Genomic DNA, 21,607 nt, shown 5'->3' on the forward strand with positions numbered 1-21,607 from the left:
TGACCATAAACTAATTGATTTTATTCAATGGGTTTGAGTTTATACAAAATTTAATCCGAAGTATCCATTTTGTTTGAATTATTGGAAAGCAAAAAGGAGGAGGAAAATACAGCTCTATCTTGTGGAATATCTTTAGATGTTGGTTCAACTTGTTCCTTTACAGCTGGTGTTCCAACAGATGAAGAAGCAGCCTGATTTGGAACATTGGATTGAGAATAGGTTAGTGTAGTTGTTGGTGTTGTTTGCTTCTTTTCAAATTTATCAACATCAATGAGAGCACTGACATCATCGAATGGACAACATTTTAGAATGGCCATTGTTGGAGTTTGTTTCTTCTTCTTATTTGGATATGCTTGAAGTGAGGAGGAGGGATATGTTTTCTCAACCTCAGTTTCAATTGGAGTATTATTTGCTTGTGCCTTTTCAAAATCTGAAAGTTTCATTGGAGCAGCTGTTGCATTTGATGATGTTGAAATGTTATCATTTTCATTTCTACTTGTTTGCTGATTGAGAAATTTACCCAATCCATACTCTTCTGTACAACATTTCTGTGCCAATTCTTTAGGAGTTGATCTCTTCTTAGATTGATGATGTAACTGTGGACTAGAATCCATAAAGGATGTAAAGAATGATCGATTCTTCTTATCCTTCTTTGCTGGAGCAATATTTGAAGTGGAAAGATTGAAAAAGCCCATTGAATTGATTTGGTTGTTTTTTTACTATTTGTTTCTTGTTCAATGAATAGTTTCTTCAGGAAAGATAACACACTCTGTTCTCAAAATGGAGAATTACATATATAGAGTTGTTACTTTTTTACTTGAGTGAAGTGGGAAGTTTCTCATTTTTAATGAATTTGAACTTTATTTACAAAATATTTACAAAATAGTAACAATTATTGAATATCAATTGATCTAGTCTTTTTCTTTGGTTCTTCAACTACTTTTGGAACAGTAACTCTCAAAACACCATGTTCCAAAGCTGCCTTGACCTTATCAAAATCAGCATTTGGTGGTAAATAGACAGTTCTACTGAAAGAACCATGTGATCTTTCAACGCAGTGATATCTTTCATTATCTTCCTTCTTTTCCTTTTCAACATGACCACTGACAGTCATGGTTCTATGCTCTTCATCAATATCAATCTTTAAATCATCCTTTGTCATACCAGGAACATTACAAACAATTTTAACTTCATTTGTAGTTTCAGAAACATCAGTGGTTGGTTTAAATTCAGGAACTAATCTATCATCAAATCTATCAAATGCTCTCAAGAATGGATCATCAAAGAAAGTATCAACCCAATTATTGGTTCTGTGTTGTCTGGCCAATTGCTTATTATTGTGATGATTGTTGGAGCTCATTTTCAGTTGTTGCTTGTTTTGCAGTAGTGATTGTGTATTATTTGTTTTTTTTGTTGTGTATAAAAGGATTAGAGTGTTGTGATTGAATTTATAGTCCTGTATCTCAAATTCCGAGGAAACTTTTTTGGAAATTTTAAAATTAAAATTTTGTAATTCCGTTACAATACAAATTTGGCTTGCATTCAAAAATGGTTTCCAACAAAGTTGTGATCTCGATTCCGATGGTGCTTTTTACGGAACTTCCACTGGATAGCAACACCTTGAATCATCCATTCACATACAACAAGTCTTGTCCTTCTTCCTCCAAGCAACTATACAGTATATCCATCAAGGTTTCATTATTTTCCTTGACTATTAATATTTCTATATTTCACAATAGCTCGCAACAATTTAAATCCATTTCAATTATTTTATTCTGAAGTATGTTTATAAATTGAAACAAATGTTAAAAATGAATGTCTTAATCATCCTTAAATTAGAAAGACAGTATTGTGAACAATACATCCAAAAAGTATCCTAAATCCAAACCGCTTTCCGCAGTTACTTTGAAGAGTGCCTCAAAGATATCGAAAAAAGATGGGAAAATCAATCTGAAAGATATTTATTTTACAGAGATAAGCATCAAATTGATGAAGAACAGTTGTTTGCCATTTTGAGTACTGAAAGACAAGCACCTTTAGAATTTGAACCTTGTGATGAAGATGATTAAATAAAGGGAATAGAATGCGAAATATTGAATTGGCTGACAATGATAATTTATTGTTTGAGAGCAGAGCCCATTTGTTCTTTCAATTCGAATAATTTGTTCATTTGTTGATAACTGGATGTAATGAAGAAACGAGAGAAAGTATCATCCAAGTTAACCATCAAAGCACAATACATATCCTTTAAAGTCTCTTTCAAATCATCGCTTTCAATCTTGCCACTTTTAATCAATTCGAATTGAGAATTGAATGATTTCTTGATGTGATGAGAAAAATTGATTTCCATTGGAGAATTAGTTGCCACAAAATTTTCATTCCATTCAGTAAATTCTTTTTCCAGATCTTCCATTGATGGAATATTTCCCCTATTAATTTCCTCAAGAATAGGATAAAGTTTCTTCCAAAATATTACATTTTCTAATGAATGTTCTGTCTTGGCAAATTGTTCAAAAACTTGACAAAGTATTGGTTGAATAAGAATATCCTTGATTTGATTATCCTCTTCCACATCTTCATTTCCAATCTGTGAAGTATAACCCTTTTTAGAAGCCAAGTATTCATAAATGGAAATAATTGAAACTAATCCACCAAAACTTAAAATCAAAAGTAAATTATAAATCACTTCAAAAATATAGCCAACAATTAAATAGCTCTCTCTTGCATTGAGTGAAGTCTGTGAGGTGAGATAGGAGAAACCCATTGCATTGGAAATTACATAGAACGCAATACTAATGAAAAATAAGGCAAATTCCTTTCTGAAGGAAAGATTGTCATTCACAATAAAGTAATTCTTGATTGGGTTAATGAAGAGTTTCTTATCTGTTTCTTTCAATTTGGAATTCAATTGAACATATCTCAATTCCATATAAATATCCACTGCATAGATAACACAAACAAGTAATGAAATGGTCATTACAAATGCAAATAATGAGCTTGACATAATTTTTGTGTAGGTGTCTCCATCAATTGCACTCCTTCCCATCAGTGAAATGAAGATAACAAAATAAATAATAATGAATAGAGCAATAACAGCATTCCACACAATAGAGAAAAACTTGTTGGTGAGAATGATCTTGGTCCACTTTAAAAAGGTATCAGTTTGAGTTTCTTTCTTTTCACTCAAAATGGCCATCAATTCATAAACATATTTGAATGTAATATATCTCAAATTGAACATTAAATAGTTCAATAATGAGAGGCAATAGAAAGTGCAACTAATCATTGTAAAAACGGATTGGACTATTGAGCTATCTCCACTTCTATCCAATAACATTGAACCAGGAATAATCACGCTAAAAAGCAGTTCAATAATAAGAGATACCAGGGCAAAGTAAGGAAGATACCATCTGCTCTTTGTTGGATTCCTTCGTGAGGTTATAATTAATCCAACAATTGCAACAATAGCCAATACAATCAAAATTGAGCTGACAACAATTTTTCCAATGGTGAGAGGTATGCTACTGTATTTGGTAAATTGAAGGAATGCAGAGAATGTAGTGGTATGATTACATTGACAGTCAATAATACCATTAGATTGGTCAACCAGAGTTTTACATCCATCTGTTTTCCATAATCTTTCAGTTTCATCGAAATACTTGCAAGAAATAGTTAGTTGTGTGGAATTGGATTGGATGCTTTCTATGGTGCTCTTATCTACATTAAATTTAATGCTGATAGGGTTAGAGAGATTCGAAACGTTGAGAACTTGACCATTGGAAATATACTTGAGATCAGTAACCTTGGCCAAATTGACAAATGACGTTCCTGCTAATCCAATTAAATTATTGTAGGAATAGTTATTACTCAATACAGATCCAGATATTAAGGAGGCCAACTTTTCAACATTTAAATAGGTAACACTTCCAATAGAAATATCTTTTAAAGTACTTAGCTCACTAGGAGTTACTACTGTGGTATTTCCATCAGAAACAATTGATTGATTGATATTTCTGGCAACTGACACTATAAAAGAAGCTGTAACCACTTGGAAAATACTATCTGATTGGGATGAAATTCTAGTGGCCACCATTACCGTTTTCTCAATAATTGAATTACTTTCTGAGCTAATATTGAAATTTTGAGACGAGTAGCAGTTAGAATATGCCATTAATACATTTGACAATGTTGATTCGTATGAAGCACTTGAGGTCTTTAAGGTATTCGAATCCAGTTGACTAAGTTCCTTGGAAATATTAACAGCTAAATTAGAGATGGTGTTCAGAATAGTCGAACTAACTTGAGATTGGGATGTAATGACAGACAATGCTTCTGTAACTTTGAGAGTTTCATCAGCATTGGATGCATTTCTTTGTAAAGTTGAAATAGCGTTAGTGACAAGTTCCAAAACTTGAACAACATTAGTTGACTTGGAATAGGTATCCTTATTAGATGCAATGGTAGCAACATCACTAATTGGTAAAGTTTTGAGGAAACTTTCAGAAAAAACACTTTCGTATTCCATTACTTGTAAAGTATTGGAAAAGTCAACTGTGAATGATTCAGTTCCTAACGTGGCTGTTATAGAACATGAATAATTTCCCTTCTTCATGAACTTATCAATTGAAATAATCAATGGATTGGTGAATGATTGGATGTTCAAAGGTGTATTGAAATATGTGGTCAATTGATTTTTGCATTTCATTTCATAAGTAGCTGATTGGTAAACTGATTTGAATGATTCCGCATAGTTCAGTACTACTTTAACACTTGTATTAGTGTAAGTGACAGTTGAATAAAACTTTACATCAAATACAGGAGTCAGGCAATCTTTTCCATACCATCCACTTGTACAACCTGAAATTACATACTTTCTAATAGTTGAATCTGCAACAATTATAGATCCATCATTAGTAATAGAAAGTGAGTTTGGCTGGAAGAGTATTATTTCATTCTTTCCTGGTGTTCCAATTATTGTTGAGATAGTATTCGATGATCTATACCATCTTCTAATACATTGATTGGATTTTTCTAAAATAGCCATATCTCCATTAGAAAAGAATGCAAAGTGATTTAATCTCATTGAATAAGTTTCTGGTGTTAGATCTGTTTCATTAGAATAAGTAATACAATCAGATTTTCCAAATAAGGTAATAAGTGATTTGTTTTGCATAATCTTGTACATATTACACAAAACTGAATCATAAAATACAATATTACCATCAATGGGATCTACTGACAAACGGTTAACAGATTTTCCAAACAATGTATCGTTACCAACAAACACATCAAGAATTCCATTACTGTCAACTGTAAAAATTGACCCAACACTGCCAATAAATATCTTTGAATCATTCATCATAACTGATCCTATTTTGATTGATGAATTAGAAGCCAAGCCCCCATATTGAACTTCATTATGAGCGTGGTATCCTCCAATTATTGTTGTCATTACTCCACTCACATCAATTTTCATCACTGCTGTAGTGTTGGCAAAGTACAGATTATCAGAGTTTTCAAACAATGAAATTGAAGTACCAACAGGTGAATTAATGGCAAGAGTTTCACCTACAACATAGGAAATGCCAAACGAATCTGTTCTTCCATTACCAGCAATAATAGTAGAAATACCATTCGTATATTTGTGAATGAATGGAACAGCAGCTTGGTAGGCATATCTCAACTCTCCACTCTGCTTATCCACAATAAATTGTGAAACAGTATTCAAATTGGTATTGTTTGCCAGAGTTGGCTCATTATTTCTCACAAAATATTTGGTTGAGCATTCTCCTGCAATAACAGCATTTGAAGTTCTATTGTAAATAAATCTTGTTCTTTCTGAAACAATTACATTACCAAATGAATCAATCAAATAGGCATATGGTGAATTAATTCCTGTATTATTCAATACAGCTTGTTGAGCAGTATTAATTTCATAAGCTAAAATTGGTTGACCATTAGCACTCGACATGTAGAGAGTTTCTCCAAATTTAACTAGTTTAGTTGGATAGAGTGTTGGATCATACACTACAGTTTGCATTTGTCTTGTATTCAAATCGATAGCTGTAAGTTTTCCAACAATTGCTTCGACCACAAATAATGTATATCCATCTAAAACCAATCCTTGAGGATTTCCAAGTGAAACTTTAGCAGCCCCAACCGTATTAATATTACCATCACCTGCTACAGTGGTTATGTTACGATAAATCATATCATACATTCTCACTTTGTTATTGCTTGTATCTGAAATATACATGTATCGTCCAGTTTCGGATATAGCAAGGCCCATTACACCATTAAATTGAATTGTTTCCATTGGATTATTATCACCACCGTAACCAGAACTACCACAAACTCCAACAAAATCCTCAATAATATTCGTCATCAAATTTACCCTTCTAACGCAACTGTTACCAGCATCTAATATGTTTCGAATAAAAACAAAATAAACATTCATGACATACCTGCAATATAAACATATCCTCCAAACTCAACAATATCCAAAGGGTTTGCAAGTATGGCCAAAGTAGCCAAAACACCATTTCCATAATATCCATAGGCATAACTTCCAGCAAATTGTGAAATTTTTCCATCACTTGAAATTCGTCTAATAACATCATGTCCAGAATCGACAATATAAATCGTATTATTTGAGCCCATTTTCACAACCTCTATCGTATCCAAACATGCCATTTTAGCATCCAATCCATCGCCATACTTGTTGAGTGAATTCAATGACATGCCACCAGCAAGTAAAGTGGAAGTTGTTGAATATTTGAAGGAACCTGAAGGATTGGACTTGGCAGTTGTTGTTATCGAAAGGAGGAGTAACAACAGTGCATGTAGTAGTACAGCCACTGACAGCAGTGAGATCAATGACGTGGGATTTGGCATGTATCAAAATGTCAAGTAGTTGTTTTTGATTTTTTTTGGAGTGGATTGAAAGTTTGTTGGGTTGACTGCAAATTGGTAGGTTCTGGTCTGTTCGTTGGTAGTTTCTGCTGATCACTAGATTTTGATTAAACTGTTTATTTTGATTACCATAGTCTAAAAGTGTACCATTACCTATTTACAATATTTAATGATCAATAGTTACATTTCGATATTCACTTTGTAAAAGATTAACAATGAACATTATTAATAATTGCTTCATTAGGTATTTCTAAAAGATATTTCCCCATTAGTCAATTACAAAGTATTTTATTTACAATTTGATAATTCAATAATTACATTTCAATATGCACCTTGTAAAGTGATGGGAAGTTTTGATGTGGAATTTGAGCCATCTTTTTAACACAATCACTGATATTTCTCATTTCAGTCATAGCCTTTTGGAATTTCTCTGGAGATTCCCAATGAGCATAATTAATATATTGATATTGAGATTTTTCCATATCAAGTGCCTTATGAAGAGAGGTGTGAATGTAACCATCTTGTTTCTTCAAGAATTGAGCACATTCAACCCAAGCCAATTCAAATTCCTTTTCATCTTTGCTGTCAATATGGAATGGATTCATTAAGATGACATGTTTAGTTTTCATGGATTTCAATGGACAGTTTGGATTGTTGAAGAACATGTTGAGTTGATTAGGGCAGTATTATATCTTAATTAGATTTGCTTGTTTTTTTCAAATTGTTGTTTGATTCAATTGTCCAAAAGTGTTTCTTTAAATAGTCCGCAAAAATTACTCCACCAAATTTCTCTCCAAGCAAACAGAGGACAGTTTCAAAAAGACTGAGGACATTTTTCATATCTCTCTTATGTGAGTGGATATTTTTGAAATGATAGGAAGGGATTATTCTTCTCTAATATCCTCTAATTTCTCTAATAACTTGTCAACTGTGAGCTTTTTGTAATTTTCGAATATGTCTTTGAAAAATAGAATCAACTCTTTGGAGAGAATTCTCTGGGTTTCTAAGAGTGCTATCTTTTCAGAGAGGCTTTTCTTGGCAGGAATCTCTCCTGTGGAAACATAGAACATAGTGGCTGCGTATGAATACAAATCCTCTACTTTTGAATGATTTCCTGTTCCAGAGCTATAATCATGCTTTCCTCTAAACGAAACAGATTCAACAGTATTTTCAATAACTCTGCCAAAATCTCCCAAAGCTATTGAAATTTCTTCATTTTGTAATTTTTTGATAAACACATTGCATGGTGAAATGTCACAATGAATTTTTTCCTTATCATGTAGGTCCTTCATTCCTTTGAGTAATTGCTTTGAAATCTCCAATATCATCTTGTTGGAAAACTTTTTTCGTTCTAATAATGTTCCGTGTTCAAAATATTCCATGAAATAATACACCTTATTATCCTTAACAAAAATCTTATTGAAATGAATCAAGTAATTGCTGTTGATATTTGCAATTTTGACTTCCTCTAATGCCTCCCTCACTGTAGCAGTGTGTAATACTCGCACTACTACATTCTCTTTTCCAGTATTCACTTTATAAATTAGAGCATCTCCACCTTTTCCCAATTGCACTATATCGCTCTCTCCACATACTAGCAAATCCATAATCACTTTTCTTGGTTCTGTATACATTTTCAGATGAACTACTCGATCCTTCTTATTAAGAGGAGCCAATTTTCTAATCATTACTTGAATGTCATTATCATCATTGACAATTATTGAACTATTGTTGAATTCATATTTACATATAAAATCTATTGTTGACTCTAAAGCTAATTTACTTCTGCATGCTTGTGTGAATGTAGCAAAAGATTCAAGATTTTCCTTTGTAAAACTTGTGTCTACCTTTCCATCATAATTTGTTTTCAAATTCAAAATTAGTGGGAATTTTTGTTTCGTATCAAGTTTTCTGAACTCACGAGGAACAAAACTAAATTCTGAAATCATCACTTTCACATCGTCATCATCACTGACAACTTCCAAACTTGAATTATCTTTTCCCTTCAAAAGAAAACAATCCTCCTCAATTCCAATTAATTCAATCAGTTTCAAATAACTAATTTCCGTTGATATCCTAATCCACCTGTCCCTAAACAAAATTTCCATACCATTTGGTGATCCGACACTCGCAGTAGAACTATTCGATAGAGAGGTTGAATATTCTTCATCATTCAAAACTCTAGATATTGATGTTTTACTAGAATTACTACTTCGTATCGTTACACTCGTTGGAGAGCAAGAGAGTGGTGATAGACCACCCCCTTCCGATTTTAAATCTAAAATATTCTCATCATCAGCACCTGGGTTGGAAATAATCGTCACCTCTGATGTTGGTAATTTTGAGGTTGTTTTGAAGAATTTGTTGAGCCACATTTTTTTAAAGTTTCTTTTCGTATTTGAAAGATAAGTCATTATTGGAAATGAACCGAGGTGTTGAATATGATAACATTGTTAATATCCATGAAATTTGTAATATATTTAAATAATATTAACAAATATTGAAAAAAAATGAAACATTTTAAATCTTGTTTTTCATCATCATTCAAGACACTCTCACAACATCAAAGTAATAATAATAATAATGTAGTGGTACTATTAAATAATAGCCAAGGCTTCATCAAGAGAAATATCTATCAGAGACCACAGCCTAAATTGTATGTTTTTTTAAAAATCATCATCGGAATGAATAATCGGAATGAATAATATTTAATAATATATTTGAAATATAAATTGATGATAATATAGAACACTTTTTGATAGAAATCAAGTTAGAAAACATAAAGAATACTCACTTAAATGTACAGATGGAAAGGAAGGAGAATATGATTATGTAAAGGCTATTATTGCCAATAGTATTGTGGATAGATTGAGTGTAGGTTTGTTAAATATTATTATTGTGGATTTATCATGTGGTGGATTTAAAGTATTTCTCGAAATCATTAAAGAGTGTTTGTGAAATTGGATGTGGAAAGGGATTTTTAATTGATAGACTATTGAATAAGACAATTATTGATTTTTTACCACCTGACGAACGTAAAACTGCTTTAGAACAAGCAAAGAAAAACAAATCATCAATTGGAGAAACCGAACTTAATTATCCAGTATTGCATTTCCAAGGAATTGAAAATTATACACTTTGTGACCAAAGTCAATTGCATTTGGATGCTATTCAAATACCGAGTGATTTAGGATTAATTAAAGGAAATACTATCAAGAATATTACTAAAGTGCATTTGGATGAGGATGGTGCATCACTGCCGTTTGAGGATAATTCATTGGATTGTGTAGTTGCTGGATTCTATTTGCATTGGGTAAATGATTTACCAGGATTTTTAAAGGAAGTGGAAAGAGTATTGAAACCTGACGGTGCATTTGTTGGAGCATTACTTGGAGGAAATACTTTATCAGAGTTGAGAACAAGTTTCGTCCTTTCTGAACAGGAAAGAGAAGGAGGTGTTTCTCCACACGTCTCCCCACTCAGTTCCATTGAGGATGCAGGAAATGTCTTGACAAGAGCAGGTTTTAAATTACCAACAATCGATGCCGAAACAATCAAAGTATACTATCCTGATCCATTCACTTTAATGCACCACTTACAAGGAATGGGAGAAAATAATGCCTTATTCAAGAGAAGAACTGTTATTTCCAGACAAACATTAATAGGAGCTGCAGCCATTTATGATCACATGTTTAGAGAAAATGATAGAGGAGTGCCAGCAACCTTTGAGGTTATTCACATGATTGGATGGAAGCATGACGAAAGTCAACCAAAGTAAGTTATTTCCTAAATATTTTGAATTCTAATTATTGTAAAAAAGACCCGCTAAAAGAGGTTCAGGAACTCTATCAATGAAAGATTTTGCTAAAGAAATAGGTACACAATTACATGTCGCTGTTGATGATGAATCAAATCCAGGTAGTTCTTGTAGCACAAAATAAAATTCCTTCCTCTCTTCAAAATATATAAAAGACCTATTCTAAATTTTTAATCTTCCAATCTGATTCCTTCTCTCCTTTCTCAATTGTAACTTCCAAACTCTTATCATTTACCAAAATCTTTGCGATTTTAGTAATGTGTGAAATAAAATCAACCTACCAACATGCAAGCTCTCAAATCTTCCCATTCATTTCTACAACCATTTTCAACACCCTTTCCTTTCAAAAAAGTATTTGAGTACCAATCATCAAAACAATATTTATAAGCAGCCTCCAACTTTGGACATTCCTTCTCCAAATTTACATTAAAAGTGTGTTGAGTAATTGTTCCTCTTTCACTATCCTTACGTGTTTCCTCTCTAACATTATAGAATGATGATTCCGATGATGAATTCTCTCCTCCTCCAATAGTAGCACTTTCTTGTGATGACATTTTTTAAAAAAATTAAATTTTATCTTTTCTTTAAAATTGCAATTTGGGAAGATTTAATCTGCAATTTTAAGTTCTATTCCAATAGACCTAACTGCCATCATGAATTATTTACATTCACTATTCTAAAATTCAAAGGCTTTTTATCAAAGTTTAAAATTTATTTTTAAATTCAATCAAAAAAAAATTGAATAAAAAATGCAAAAACTTTCCAACAACAAGAAATTTATTCATCAACTCATTCATCACACTCTCAAGAGTGGTAGTACTACTGTTACATACGGAGGAGGGAGGCAATCAGCATTATCAATTTTGAATAATTTTAATGGACAACAACAATTTTTCAGAGAATTACAACAATTGAGAAGGTTTTCATCATGCCAATTATTAAAATCAACAACAACACCTCCTACTCCTACTCCAACATCAAATCAGAATAATGCTAATAATTCCGTAGCCTCTACTTCCACCAATGAAGCAAAAAGCACAGAAAACACCACACCACAAGCTAATACTACTACTGCTGCTGAACAAACTCCTCAAGAAACACCAAAACGTTCTAAATATTATGATGTAGACCTTGGAAGAGAATTAACACAAGAGGAAATTCTTCAAAAACAAAGGAAGAGAAAGTATTTATATGCCTTCCTTGTTTTTGCAGCAATTGGTGGTATTATTACTCTTGGATTGTACAAGGCAATGATTGAAATTCAAAATTTGACTGTCTTCTCGGATATGGTTGAAACTTTATTTATTAATAATGATAGAGAATTAGTTCTTAATGCAGAGAGTGCAGTTTTGGAAAGTTTTAAATATTTGGACGAATTCAAATTCTCTGACGAAATGTTACAAAATTTCCACGCAATTTTTGGAGATTTTGAGTCCATGAAGTCTATTAAACTTTTAGGACCTAATTTTGTTGAACAAACAGTTCACAGACTTTACCTCGTTTCAAAAGAGTATGTGTTAATAGTATTTGAATGATTTACATTATTTTATAGAAATATTCCAGGAGGAAAATACGGAGCTTTTGATATGGAATCGAGATTATACTATTTCTTCCCTATTGTTAATAAGGATACAGGTGCTACTTCTGCATTAAAAGTTACATTTTATGTTAATGATAAACATACAGCTGACCTGAGAGCTAGAAGAGAAAAGACAAAGAAAGATATGGAAGAAAGACAAAAGAAAGAAAAGGAAGCTAGATATCAAAAAGAAAAAAGAGATAAAATCAATGATGAAAGAATTAAAAAAGGAGAAGCTCCACTTGAAGAACCAGAACCAGAACCAATAGTAGAAGAGCCAAAGGAAGAAAAACCTATTTTTGTTCCACCAGTAATTTTGGAAAGTATTCACTTGTGTGATCCAGCTCAACTTGCTGAAGCATTCGAAGAAAATTTCTTTGCTCAACATGACAAGCATCATTTATATGGACTTAAGGAATTATCATATTCTTGGCCTTTTGGTCAAACATATAATGGAGGAAAATCAGAAATTCAAATCTTTAAAAATCCTGAACTTGCTGACAAAATTCCAGTTATAATAACACAGCTTGGTGCCATTAATATGCCTTCACCAATCCAAAAAGTAGGACATTTTTATTTAGAAAATCTTGACAATGAACGAGTGAAATTGGATTTGAGATCATCTTTACCAACCTCAAATTAAATACATTTCTATTTATTCAATTACTGTACATTTTGTAAAAATGAATTTTTTAACAGCTCATCATTACTCTTGGAAATTGTAGTCAAGACATCTGTAAAATACTTCTTGTAAAAATCAAATACTTCTGGTTTTGCTTCTTTTAACTGATCCATTAAAGAAAGTAATTTTTCGAAATGTTTCTTTGACTGATTCAGCGTTATGAACAGCTTACTTTCCACATTTCTTAAATCATCAACTCTAGAACAAACACTCTCCCAATAATTGTCATCTTTTCCAATTAACAAACAGAATAAATGTAGAATACTTACTTTCGGATCTTGTTGCCTCCTGAAGACTATTCTTGAAAAACTCAACTACATCTGGTTGATTCAAATTTTTAGTGGCATTTGTCTGAATACCTAAATTAGACAAGCTCTTATCTTGATCCTCCGTGGCAACTGGGGTTGATACTTCTTTCTGTACAATTTGAACACTTGGAACACTTTTGATAACATCTCGTGTCTGTTCACAAAAATCTCGTTGTGCTTCAATAATGGTTTCCTCCAAAGCCTCAGAGCAACCCTCAATTAACCCCTTAGACTCCTCAGCTAGAACTACAAATAAATCATCATGTTCCTTCAAAGTATCTTCTAGATATTCGTTCAACATTTCTATTAGATTTTCTCTGAAGGCTGTTACTCCAAGACTTAAATTATTTTTCATCTCTTCAGTTATTGATTCAAACTTTGCAGCTGCCTGCCTATCGGTTTCTGGCTTTCTTTCCTGTATTTGGCGTATCATATCCTCGTTTGCTTTCTCTTCTTTCAGTTTTTTGATATATTCATCCTTTTCCTTGATTAACTTGACATGGTTTTGGATTTCTGCTGTTTTTTCATCTAAATCCTCTTTTATAATCTTGACATCTCTTAAGAATAAAGTTTTTGTGCGCTCCAGCTCTTTAGCCTGCATCTTGATCGACGTTTCCATTAGCTTTAATCGTTCCTTTATATCCAGGCTATAGTCCTCTCCCTCATATTTTACCGGTATTGAATGTAACCAATCATGATAGTCCTCCAACTCCTTTTGTCTTCCTCTTTGATCTTTTTCAATTTCCTCAAGAGTCTCCAATTTTTTGTAAAATCTTGTGTGTACATTAACCTCATCTGAGTTTAATATGGAAACAGGCCCCATCCCTTTGTTATTAATGAAATCTCTTAATTGCTTATTTTCCTCTCTTAATTTTGAATTTTCCTCAGTTAAATTTGCAATTCTCTATTTGGATAAGAGGGCAATTATTGATCATACTTACCGAAGAGGCTTTTGAATTTTGTTCAACTGTTTTTCTAAGCCTGTCGATTTCTTTTTCATACCTCTTGATTAAAATAGAGTCGTCAATCATTTCATTGACTTTGGCGTTGAGAACTACTCTTTTGGCTCTGTCTGCGAACTTTAAAGTAGAAAGTGATTCATCATAAGCCAATACTGATGATGAAACAGTAGCAACGAAAACTGTCTTGGTATTTCCTCCAAGTGAGTCCTGAAGTAGTCTTGTAAGTTTTGAATCTCTAAAAGGTATGTGACTTCTATTACTTTGCATCAATGCTGAGATACAATTACCAAGGGCAGATAAACTCAAATTGATAGAGTTCATTTCTTGAATTCTTCTATCTCCCATTTTGTTTGAATATATGGTGTTCCATTTTTCCTTATTAAATTTGTGAGATTTTTAATTCTTTGATTCCAAGTACTTACACTACCAGCCAAATCGACAAGATTTAACTTTGATACCTTGACGAATGCCTCTTCCTGGTTGCTTGGGTTTACAGGCTCTTGCTCGATAAACATTTGGAAAATTGTATGTGATCTACTTGATCTCTCGTTCATGTCAGTAGAAGAAATACTTCTGTTCTTTGCTCCCTTCTCCATTAAAGCGAAAATCTCCTCCTCCTTAGATACGCATACTGTAGTCAGATCTTGAACATAAACACCTCTTTTTCTGTCCTCTCTAACATCCAAATGACTAACCTTATCATTATAATTTAACAGATCGAAAATTTTCTCATTATAAATCTCCAAATATGAACAATAAACTCTATACTTGATACTCTTTTTTGTTTTTTTAATGTGCTGAATAATCTGCTCCACAGATCTAGGTATAATACCTCTTCTTTCATCGTGTAAAATGGTTGACTTGGATTGAATTATCTTTAAACCAAATATAAAATTGAAAACTTACCATTGAATTTTCTCCATTAAAATTTTCTGAACTAAAGTCTATTCCCATCATTCTGTTATAAATTGTTATTCCTCATTCCGCCTCAGTCAATTAAAAACTTACGTGAATGTTTTTCCTGTACCAGTTTGTCCACTTTATCACATTATTATTGGTACACTTAAAGAGTTGAATACTTACTAAGCAAATATGGTACCATTATAACCCTCAGTAACTGCAGCTATGGTATCCCTCACAGATTCATACAATTCACCTTGAGTAGTTTCCTTTGGGAATACATGATCAAAAAACATTTCCGATCTAGATTTTCCCTTTTTGATTACAACTGTGCTTTCCTACGTGATTTTAGTTTTGGTTACCCTCCAAGAGTTTTAATTCAGACTTACATCAACAACAGATATCGATTCCTCATGGTCCTGTTCATAATCCAATTGTGGTCGCACTCTAATAGCAACCTTAATATTTTCTCTATTATCGGAAGGGCTGGATATAGACGATTTGCTCTTGACCTTTTTTAATTGATCCAACGAAGAACCTCCTTCAACAATCTACACAATGTTAATATTGAAACCGTAGAAAAAGACACTAACCTTTGAGATTGTATTTACCGAAGAAATGTCCAGTAGTGAAAGAGTGGCCGAAGGGTTCCTCTTCATTCCTTAATTTTTTAAATGATAAATTTAAAAGTGGCGCCAAACTGCAGCAATGTGAAGAATCAATAATGATCATATTCAGTAACAGTAACAAACAGCAAGTCAAATTAGATGTCATTGGTTTGTAGGCCATGGTTGATTATTGGTATGTTTGAATTGTGTGATAGAATGTAGTTAAAAGTGCAATAGAATGTAAAATTCGATATTGCTCGTTCCTCATCCAATTAATTTGGTGGTTGAGTTGCAATAAAGTACTTTAATTATTATTGTGATGTTTCAACTGCTTTTTAATGTTCGGAGGTGTAATTGTTATATTTTGATGATGTAAAACACATTCCTGTGATGGTCAATCGAAAATACTTTCGTGTAGTCTATTGGTATTGACAGTGAAAAAGTTAAGCACCTTCAATAACCAACTTGCATTAATTTTTCTTACAATCAGAAAAGCGTGGACGTTAAACGCAGCCACCTGTTCAAACACCGAACAAGTGAGTAATTTTTGTGTTTTGGAGAGGATTTGAAGACTCGACCCTCATCAGCATTCAGCGCTAAGTTTTGTTGTAAAAGGCGAGTTTTTGCGCTAACTATTAAAAACTTCGTCGAAAAAAAAACAGCCAAAACATCAAAATGGTCTTTGTTAAAATCCAAAAAACCAAGGCTTACTTCAAGAGATATCAAGTCAAGTTCAGAAGACGTAGAGAAGGTAAGACTGACTACAGAGCCAGACAAAAGTTGATCACTCAAGACAAGACTAAGTACAATACTCCAAAGTACAGATTCGTTGTCAGAGTTACCAACAAGGACATTGTCTGTCAAATTGTTGCTCCAAAGTTGAAGGGTGATGAAGTCATCTGTGCTGCTTACTCTCACGAACTCACCAGATTCGGTATTCCAGTCGGTCACACCAACTATGCTTCCGCTTATGCCACTGGTCTTTTGCTCGCCAGAAGATTGTTGAAGAAGGTCGGTTTGGACACCAGATATGCTGGTATCACTGAAACTGATGGTAGCGTTTTCTTGGTTGAACAAGCTGAAGATGCTCCAAGACCATTCAAGGCTTTCCTTGATGTTGGTTTGGTCAGAACTACCACTGGTAACAGAGTTTTCGGTGCTTTGAAGGGTGCTTGTGATGGTGGTTTGTATATTCCACACTCCAACCAAAGATTCCCAGGTTTCAACAAGGAAGACGATTCATACAATGCTACTGCTCACCGTGAAAGAATCTATGGTGTCCACGTTGGCAAGTACATGAAGTCATTGAAGGAAGCCAACGAAGAAGAATTCAAGGCTAAGTTCTCTCAATTCATCAAGAATGGTGTTACTGCTGAAAACATTGAAAAGAAGTACAAGGAAGCTCATGCTGCTATTAGAAAGAACCCAGACGCTGTCAAGACTGAAAAGACTGCTCCAAAGACTCAAAAGAGATTCTCCAAGGAAAAGTTGGACCTCAAGTCAAGAAAGCAAAGAATCGAATCCAAGAAGGCTAAGCTCATTGAAAAGCTCAATGCTATCCAACAATAAATTCTCTAACCTCGCAATTTTCAAAAACAAACTGTACATAAAACAAACATAAAAATTATAAATTATTAAAAAATTAAGTTCTCTTCTACCTATCACATCACTTGAAAAACTGATAGTGGACTATTCGAACTGAAGGATGAGAACGTGATTTTCGTCATCTAATCAACTTTCGACATCGAGTTTCGAACTCATAAAGAAAAAAAACAATGCTTCAACGTGACTTTGGTCATTCAAGTTTCGGAATCAGATCCTTATGCTGCAAATCAAAATTTAGAACCTTTATCTTTATTTTGTGGCTCTTCTTCTTTGTATTCTGTGGATATTATCTTTATTTAATCTCATCTATTCAGAATGTTAAGGAGGATGTGGAAGATACATTCAATGATGACATTAAATTGGATAATCATCAAACTCTCTCTGTCATTCCTATTCTAATTTTTACTTACAAGAGACCCGATTACCTAAAGAAAACTATTGATACACTGCTGGAGTAAGTTTACATTAAATCAATGAGAAAGTATTAAAGGAAATTAATGAAGATACATACCTGAATCTGGATTTGATTTACTCGTCTCTCAAGATGGATATGAGGAACAAGTGACAAAAGCTATCAAAAGATATGGAGGAAAAATTAAACATCATTTTCAAAGAGAGAGAAATGTAATCATGACTGATAAGAATCCAAACTTTTTATCATATTATGCTATTGCACAACACTACAAATTTGGAATTGATAGTGTCTTCAAAGCTGATGAAAAATATGATAGAATCATTATTTTGGAGGAGGATTTACAAGTTTCAAATGACTTTTTTGATTACTTTGGCAAATTGTCACCTTTATTGGATAGGGATAGTTCTCTATTTTGCATTTCTGCTTGGAACGATAATGGAATGAGTGATTTCGTACAGGATTCTCCCAAAGTATATAGATCTGACTTCTTCCCAGGACTTGGTTGGATGATGACACGAAAATTGTGGGAGGAAGATTTTGGTCCAAAGTGGCCATTAGGATTTTGGGATGATTGGATCAGAGAAGGTCAAAATAGAAGGGGAAGAGCTTGTATAAGGCCTGAAATCTCTAGAACATTCACATTTGGATCTGTGGGAGGAGCAAGTTCCAATCAGTTTTCAAACTTCCTCAGTAGAATTAAATTGAATAGTGAAAAGGTTGACTGGGAACATTTTGATATTAATTCACTCAGAAAATCCAATTATGACAGGAATTTAATTCAAGAAGTCAACTCGGCTACTCTTGTTAATAGTGTTGCAGAATTACTCAATAAGGAGAGAAGGAATGAGAATATTCGATTGATATATTCTAACAGTGAGGAGTATTTGGACATTGCCAGACAATTAGGAATTATGGATGATATCAAATCAGGAGTACCAAGAGGAGCCTATTTAGGAATTGTAACAGTAAAGTGGAGATCCAATACTTTACACATTACAACCAAATCACTCAAACCAGTAACATATAGAAACTCTTCACCTTACAAATTGTGACAATTATTTGGAGCATTTTAAAATAACTCCCATTGGTCTTGGATATATTCCTACTCATCCCTTAATACAGTAACACCCACAGTTAGAAGCAGTAATTTCTACCATGAAACAGAATTTAATAACAATCCCAATAATGAGATTCAAAAAAGTTACTACTCTATAATCTCCTGTACATTCGCTTCTCACGATCAGTACTGGTAAAACCTCAAAAAATGGGACGTTACTGAAAAATTATTTTAAAAAAAAGAACACGATTGAGGTGTGCAACACTAGAGCGCAAAATTTACGACTATTTTTTTTCTAAGGATTTTTCTTCATCAAAATCCAAACAAGTTTAATAAGAACAACAACAACAATAATATTGGAGGATTTAATTGTACATAGGGATGATCGTATTACCATCACAAGCCGAAGGAAGGGAAATGAAGATGAGTTTCAGACCATCAGCAAAGAATGATTCATCGGCCTTTGTTGCTGCTCTTCATAAGGAACCTTCTGCTGATAAAGTAAAAAAGGAATCAAAGAAGAATATAGACTCGATAAGACATGTTATACGCGAAGAGGATAAAAAGATTGATATATCATTGACTTCAGTTGATGGCCCTTTATTTGTAAGTGTTGGTTAAATACCAAAAAGGCGATAAGGAATTAATTCTCTTACTATTATTTAGAATCATGCTGTTAAGAGACATTTCATCAAACCACCAGTAACTCAATCATTGGATCGATCAGCAGGAAAGAAGAGAGTGGAAATTACAAAGGAGGAACGTTATGAAAGAGCTGGTGTTTCCACACTGAAGGAAGAAGCACAATTCCATAAAAAGATCTTTAAAGAACAACCAGAACGTAGGGATAAACCACAAGGAAAGGCAGTTGTGAGAGCCACACCAGATCCTCAAGTTGCTGGTAAAATATCCTGCCCTTCTGAAAAGGAATCAAGAAGAAAATTATTTGCCGATAAGAACACTGTTGCAAAGAAGGAATATGACTTTAAGGACAGTAGAAAGAGGATTTCAAGTCCAAAATATAAAAGCATTACAGCTCCATTCCCAGTCAGAGGTGGAGGAATGATGCCAGAGGATGCAAAGATTGGTATTAAGGTGCATTCTTCAACCAAACCAAAAGATCACGGAGATGTTATTTCATATACATTTGGTAAGTGATTTGATTTTTCAATATTAACATTTATTGATAAAAGCATCCATGAAGGATAAGGAACAAAAGCCAACGGCTCCTAATAAGGAAAGATTAGCTTACGAAAAGTTGATAACAGAATGCGGAAAACAACAAGCTCAAGAGAATAGTGCAGTCTACAATTATTTAAAATCAAGGAGATCAGCTAGCTCACTAGCTTTAACAGAGCATTTATATGATCACAAAGGTCCAGTTGTGTAGAATAATACTAGGAATTTCTTCAAAATGTAAAATAAAATTATTGAATGTTGCTAATTGAATACTGATTATTTAATAAGTATCAATATATTTAGCTCTAGCATCAGCTCTAGCTAACCATCCCTTCAAGAACTTGTTATTGGCAGTACCTGGTCTTCCCCAATACAAATAATCCTTTCTGTGTCTTTCGTTCAAAAGTCTAGCGAATGCCTTAGCATCTTGATTCTTGTATCCACCGAGTTCATTGAGGTATTGTCTTGATCTACCAGTACCAGAGTTGACAGCAATATCAGCACAGACATAGAAAGCAGGTTGTGGCAAGTTAGCACATCCTCCTGGAGTGAAATAATTAGTAGTGTACAATTTGGCAGCACATGTCTTATAAACAGCAATATTCTTATTGTAAGCATAGTAACAGAAATCAGCTGGATGACCAGTGTAACCACTAGCCAATGGAGCAAAGATTCCATTTCTATTATTCCAACATTCACTATTGTATTTAAGAAATAATATTAATTGTCAGATGTCAACAGTTCAGTAAACTAATAAATTTCAATTGAAACACTTACGCTGGAATAACACCCATACAAGTGTAACCAATCTTTCCTTGGAATGAATTTCCAGAATCACTAGCCCAATTTTGACACTTTCCTTCACTCTTGAAAATTTCAGCCAAAGCTTCAGCAGCCTTATCACCAGTCTTACTATCACGTCCACCGGCAGTTGATGATGAACCAGTATTAGTATTACTATTAGAACATGCCATCTTTAAAAATTGAGCAGAAACCCATTGATTGTCACCAATACGAGCCCATTTAGTTCCATCCTTATCAGTAGTTTCATAGACAGTGACAGGAACATTATTTCCCAAAGTCTTGACGAGGTTTCCACCAGGACTTGTTCTAACGTTCAATGCGGAGGCAACATTGGTACAACGAGATTCTGGAGCGAAGGCTTGTTGATCAGCCAATGATTGGACATTCTTTTCGAGTAATTGTTGTTTAATTTCTTGGATCAAAGCTTTGGCTAATTTCTTCTCTAATGAGAGAGCACTTGTCAAACCAAGAATGACACACAAGAAGGTGGTGATGAGGAGAATCACGGAGAGCTTTTGCATTTTTTTTTGTGATGAGAAAATTGATACTATTTTTAAGAATTTTGGTTATCATAATGATTATCAAAACTATTGGAAAGATCAGTAAATTGAGATTTGAGAAATACAACAAATTTTAGTGTTTGTAAATTAGACTCTAAAAATATATTAAGAAAATTTTCAAAGTGAATGTAAGCCTTCCTAGCTCAGTTGGCAGTAGCGCTGTCCTAGTAAGACAGAGGTCTTGGGTTCGATTCCCAAGGGAGGCATAGTTTTTGCATT

General features: G+C 33.4%; 12 protein-coding genes and 1 non-coding gene across 13 annotated transcripts; 6 read left to right on the forward strand and 7 right to left on the reverse strand.

Annotated features, from left to right (window-relative positions):
• Positions 1-50: 50 nt before the first annotated feature.
• Positions 51-695, reverse strand: NAEGRDRAFT_50494 (uncharacterized protein; the record flags this gene model as incomplete). Its single annotated transcript, XM_002675054.1, has 1 exon — positions 51-695. One exon carries the CDS (start codon positions 693-695, stop codon positions 51-53), a length of 645 nt encoding a protein of 214 aa, XP_002675100.1.
• A 146-nt stretch (positions 696-841) lies between these two features.
• NAEGRDRAFT_80426 (uncharacterized protein) lies at positions 842-1,404 on the reverse strand. The gene has a single exon (XM_002675055.1). It carries the CDS (start codon positions 1,358-1,360, stop codon positions 893-895), a length of 468 nt encoding a protein of 155 aa, XP_002675101.1. The 5' UTR covers positions 1,361-1,404; the 3' UTR covers positions 842-892.
• A 696-nt stretch (positions 1,405-2,100) lies between these two features.
• On the reverse strand, positions 2,101-6,894 carry NAEGRDRAFT_80427 (RGS-domain-containing protein; the record flags this gene model as incomplete). The annotated part of the gene is made up of 2 exons (XM_002675056.1): positions 2,101-6,420; positions 6,465-6,894. The coding sequence occupies 2 exons, from the start codon at positions 6,892-6,894 to the stop codon at positions 2,117-2,119; spliced, it is 4,734 nt and encodes a 1,577-aa protein (XP_002675102.1). The 3' UTR covers positions 2,101-2,116.
• A 332-nt stretch (positions 6,895-7,226) lies between these two features.
• On the reverse strand, positions 7,227-7,577 carry NAEGRDRAFT_69722 (uncharacterized protein; the record flags this gene model as incomplete). Its single annotated transcript, XM_002675057.1, has 1 exon — positions 7,227-7,577. One exon carries the CDS (start codon positions 7,575-7,577, stop codon positions 7,227-7,229), a length of 351 nt encoding a protein of 116 aa, XP_002675103.1.
• A 219-nt stretch (positions 7,578-7,796) lies between these two features.
• Positions 7,797-9,287, reverse strand: NAEGRDRAFT_50497 (uncharacterized protein; the record flags this gene model as incomplete). The annotated part of the gene is made up of 1 exon (XM_002675058.1): positions 7,797-9,287. The coding sequence occupies one exon, from the start codon at positions 9,285-9,287 to the stop codon at positions 7,797-7,799; it is 1,491 nt and encodes a 496-aa protein (XP_002675104.1).
• Positions 9,288-9,422: 135 nt separating this feature from the next.
• NAEGRDRAFT_69724 (uncharacterized protein) lies at positions 9,423-10,853 on the forward strand (the record flags this gene model as incomplete). Its single annotated transcript, XM_002674980.1, has 4 exons — positions 9,423-9,568; positions 9,660-9,786; positions 9,839-10,686; positions 10,733-10,853. The coding sequence occupies 4 exons, from the start codon at positions 9,423-9,425 to the stop codon at positions 10,851-10,853; spliced, it is 1,242 nt and encodes a 413-aa protein (XP_002675026.1).
• A 625-nt stretch (positions 10,854-11,478) lies between these two features.
• NAEGRDRAFT_80428 (uncharacterized protein) lies at positions 11,479-12,969 on the forward strand (the record flags this gene model as incomplete). The annotated part of the gene is made up of 2 exons (XM_002674981.1): positions 11,479-12,239; positions 12,282-12,969. The coding sequence occupies 2 exons, from the start codon at positions 11,479-11,481 to the stop codon at positions 12,949-12,951; spliced, it is 1,431 nt and encodes a 476-aa protein (XP_002675027.1). The 3' UTR covers positions 12,952-12,969.
• A 246-nt stretch (positions 12,970-13,215) lies between these two features.
• Positions 13,216-15,456, reverse strand: NAEGRDRAFT_69726 (kinesin-4; the record flags this gene model as incomplete). The annotated part of the gene is made up of 6 exons (XM_002675059.1): positions 13,216-14,202; positions 14,240-14,635; positions 14,683-15,135; positions 15,167-15,218; positions 15,269-15,298; positions 15,344-15,456. 6 exons carry the CDS (start codon positions 15,454-15,456, stop codon positions 13,216-13,218), a joined length of 2,031 nt encoding a protein of 676 aa, XP_002675105.1.
• Positions 15,457-16,429: 973 nt separating this feature from the next.
• Positions 16,430-17,410, forward strand: NAEGRDRAFT_58587 (uncharacterized protein). The gene has a single exon (XM_002674982.1). It carries the CDS (start codon positions 16,444-16,446, stop codon positions 17,335-17,337), a length of 894 nt encoding a protein of 297 aa, XP_002675028.1. The 5' UTR covers positions 16,430-16,443; the 3' UTR covers positions 17,338-17,410.
• A 593-nt stretch (positions 17,411-18,003) lies between these two features.
• On the forward strand, positions 18,004-18,840 carry NAEGRDRAFT_50501 (N-acetylglucosaminyltransferase I; the record flags this gene model as incomplete). The annotated part of the gene is made up of 1 exon (XM_002674983.1): positions 18,004-18,840. The coding sequence occupies one exon, from the start codon at positions 18,004-18,006 to the stop codon at positions 18,838-18,840; it is 837 nt and encodes a 278-aa protein (XP_002675029.1).
• Positions 18,841-19,226: 386 nt separating this feature from the next.
• NAEGRDRAFT_50502 (uncharacterized protein) lies at positions 19,227-20,003 on the forward strand (the record flags this gene model as incomplete). The annotated part of the gene is made up of 2 exons (XM_002674984.1): positions 19,227-19,451; positions 19,512-20,003. 2 exons carry the CDS (start codon positions 19,227-19,229, stop codon positions 20,001-20,003), a joined length of 717 nt encoding a protein of 238 aa, XP_002675030.1.
• A 288-nt stretch (positions 20,004-20,291) lies between these two features.
• NAEGRDRAFT_80430 (uncharacterized protein) lies at positions 20,292-21,349 on the reverse strand (the record flags this gene model as incomplete). Its single annotated transcript, XM_002675060.1, has 2 exons — positions 20,292-20,722; positions 20,802-21,349. The coding sequence occupies 2 exons, from the start codon at positions 21,347-21,349 to the stop codon at positions 20,305-20,307; spliced, it is 966 nt and encodes a 321-aa protein (XP_002675106.1). The 3' UTR covers positions 20,292-20,304.
• A 171-nt stretch (positions 21,350-21,520) lies between these two features.
• On the forward strand, positions 21,521-21,594 carry NAEGRDRAFT_t426. Its single transcript has one exon. It is a non-coding gene; the product is annotated as a tRNA-Thr (tRNA).
• Positions 21,595-21,607: the final 13 nt, after the last annotated feature.

The sequence above is a fragment of the Naegleria gruberi genome (assembly GCF_000004985.1).
Source record: "Naegleria gruberi genomic scaffold NAEGRscaffold_36, whole genome shotgun sequence".
NCBI classification, from domain to species: domain Eukaryota; phylum Heterolobosea; class Eutetramitea; order Acrasida; family Naegleriidae; genus Naegleria; species Naegleria gruberi.

Coding starts and splice junctions, on each gene's coding strand:
- NAEGRDRAFT_80426 (XM_002675055.1), bottom strand. CDS start 1,360: ATGAGCTCCAACAATCATCACAATAATAAGCAATTGGCCAGACAACAC.
- NAEGRDRAFT_58587 (XM_002674982.1), top strand. CDS start 16,444: ATGGTCTTTGTTAAAATCCAAAAAACCAAGGCTTACTTCAAGAGATAT.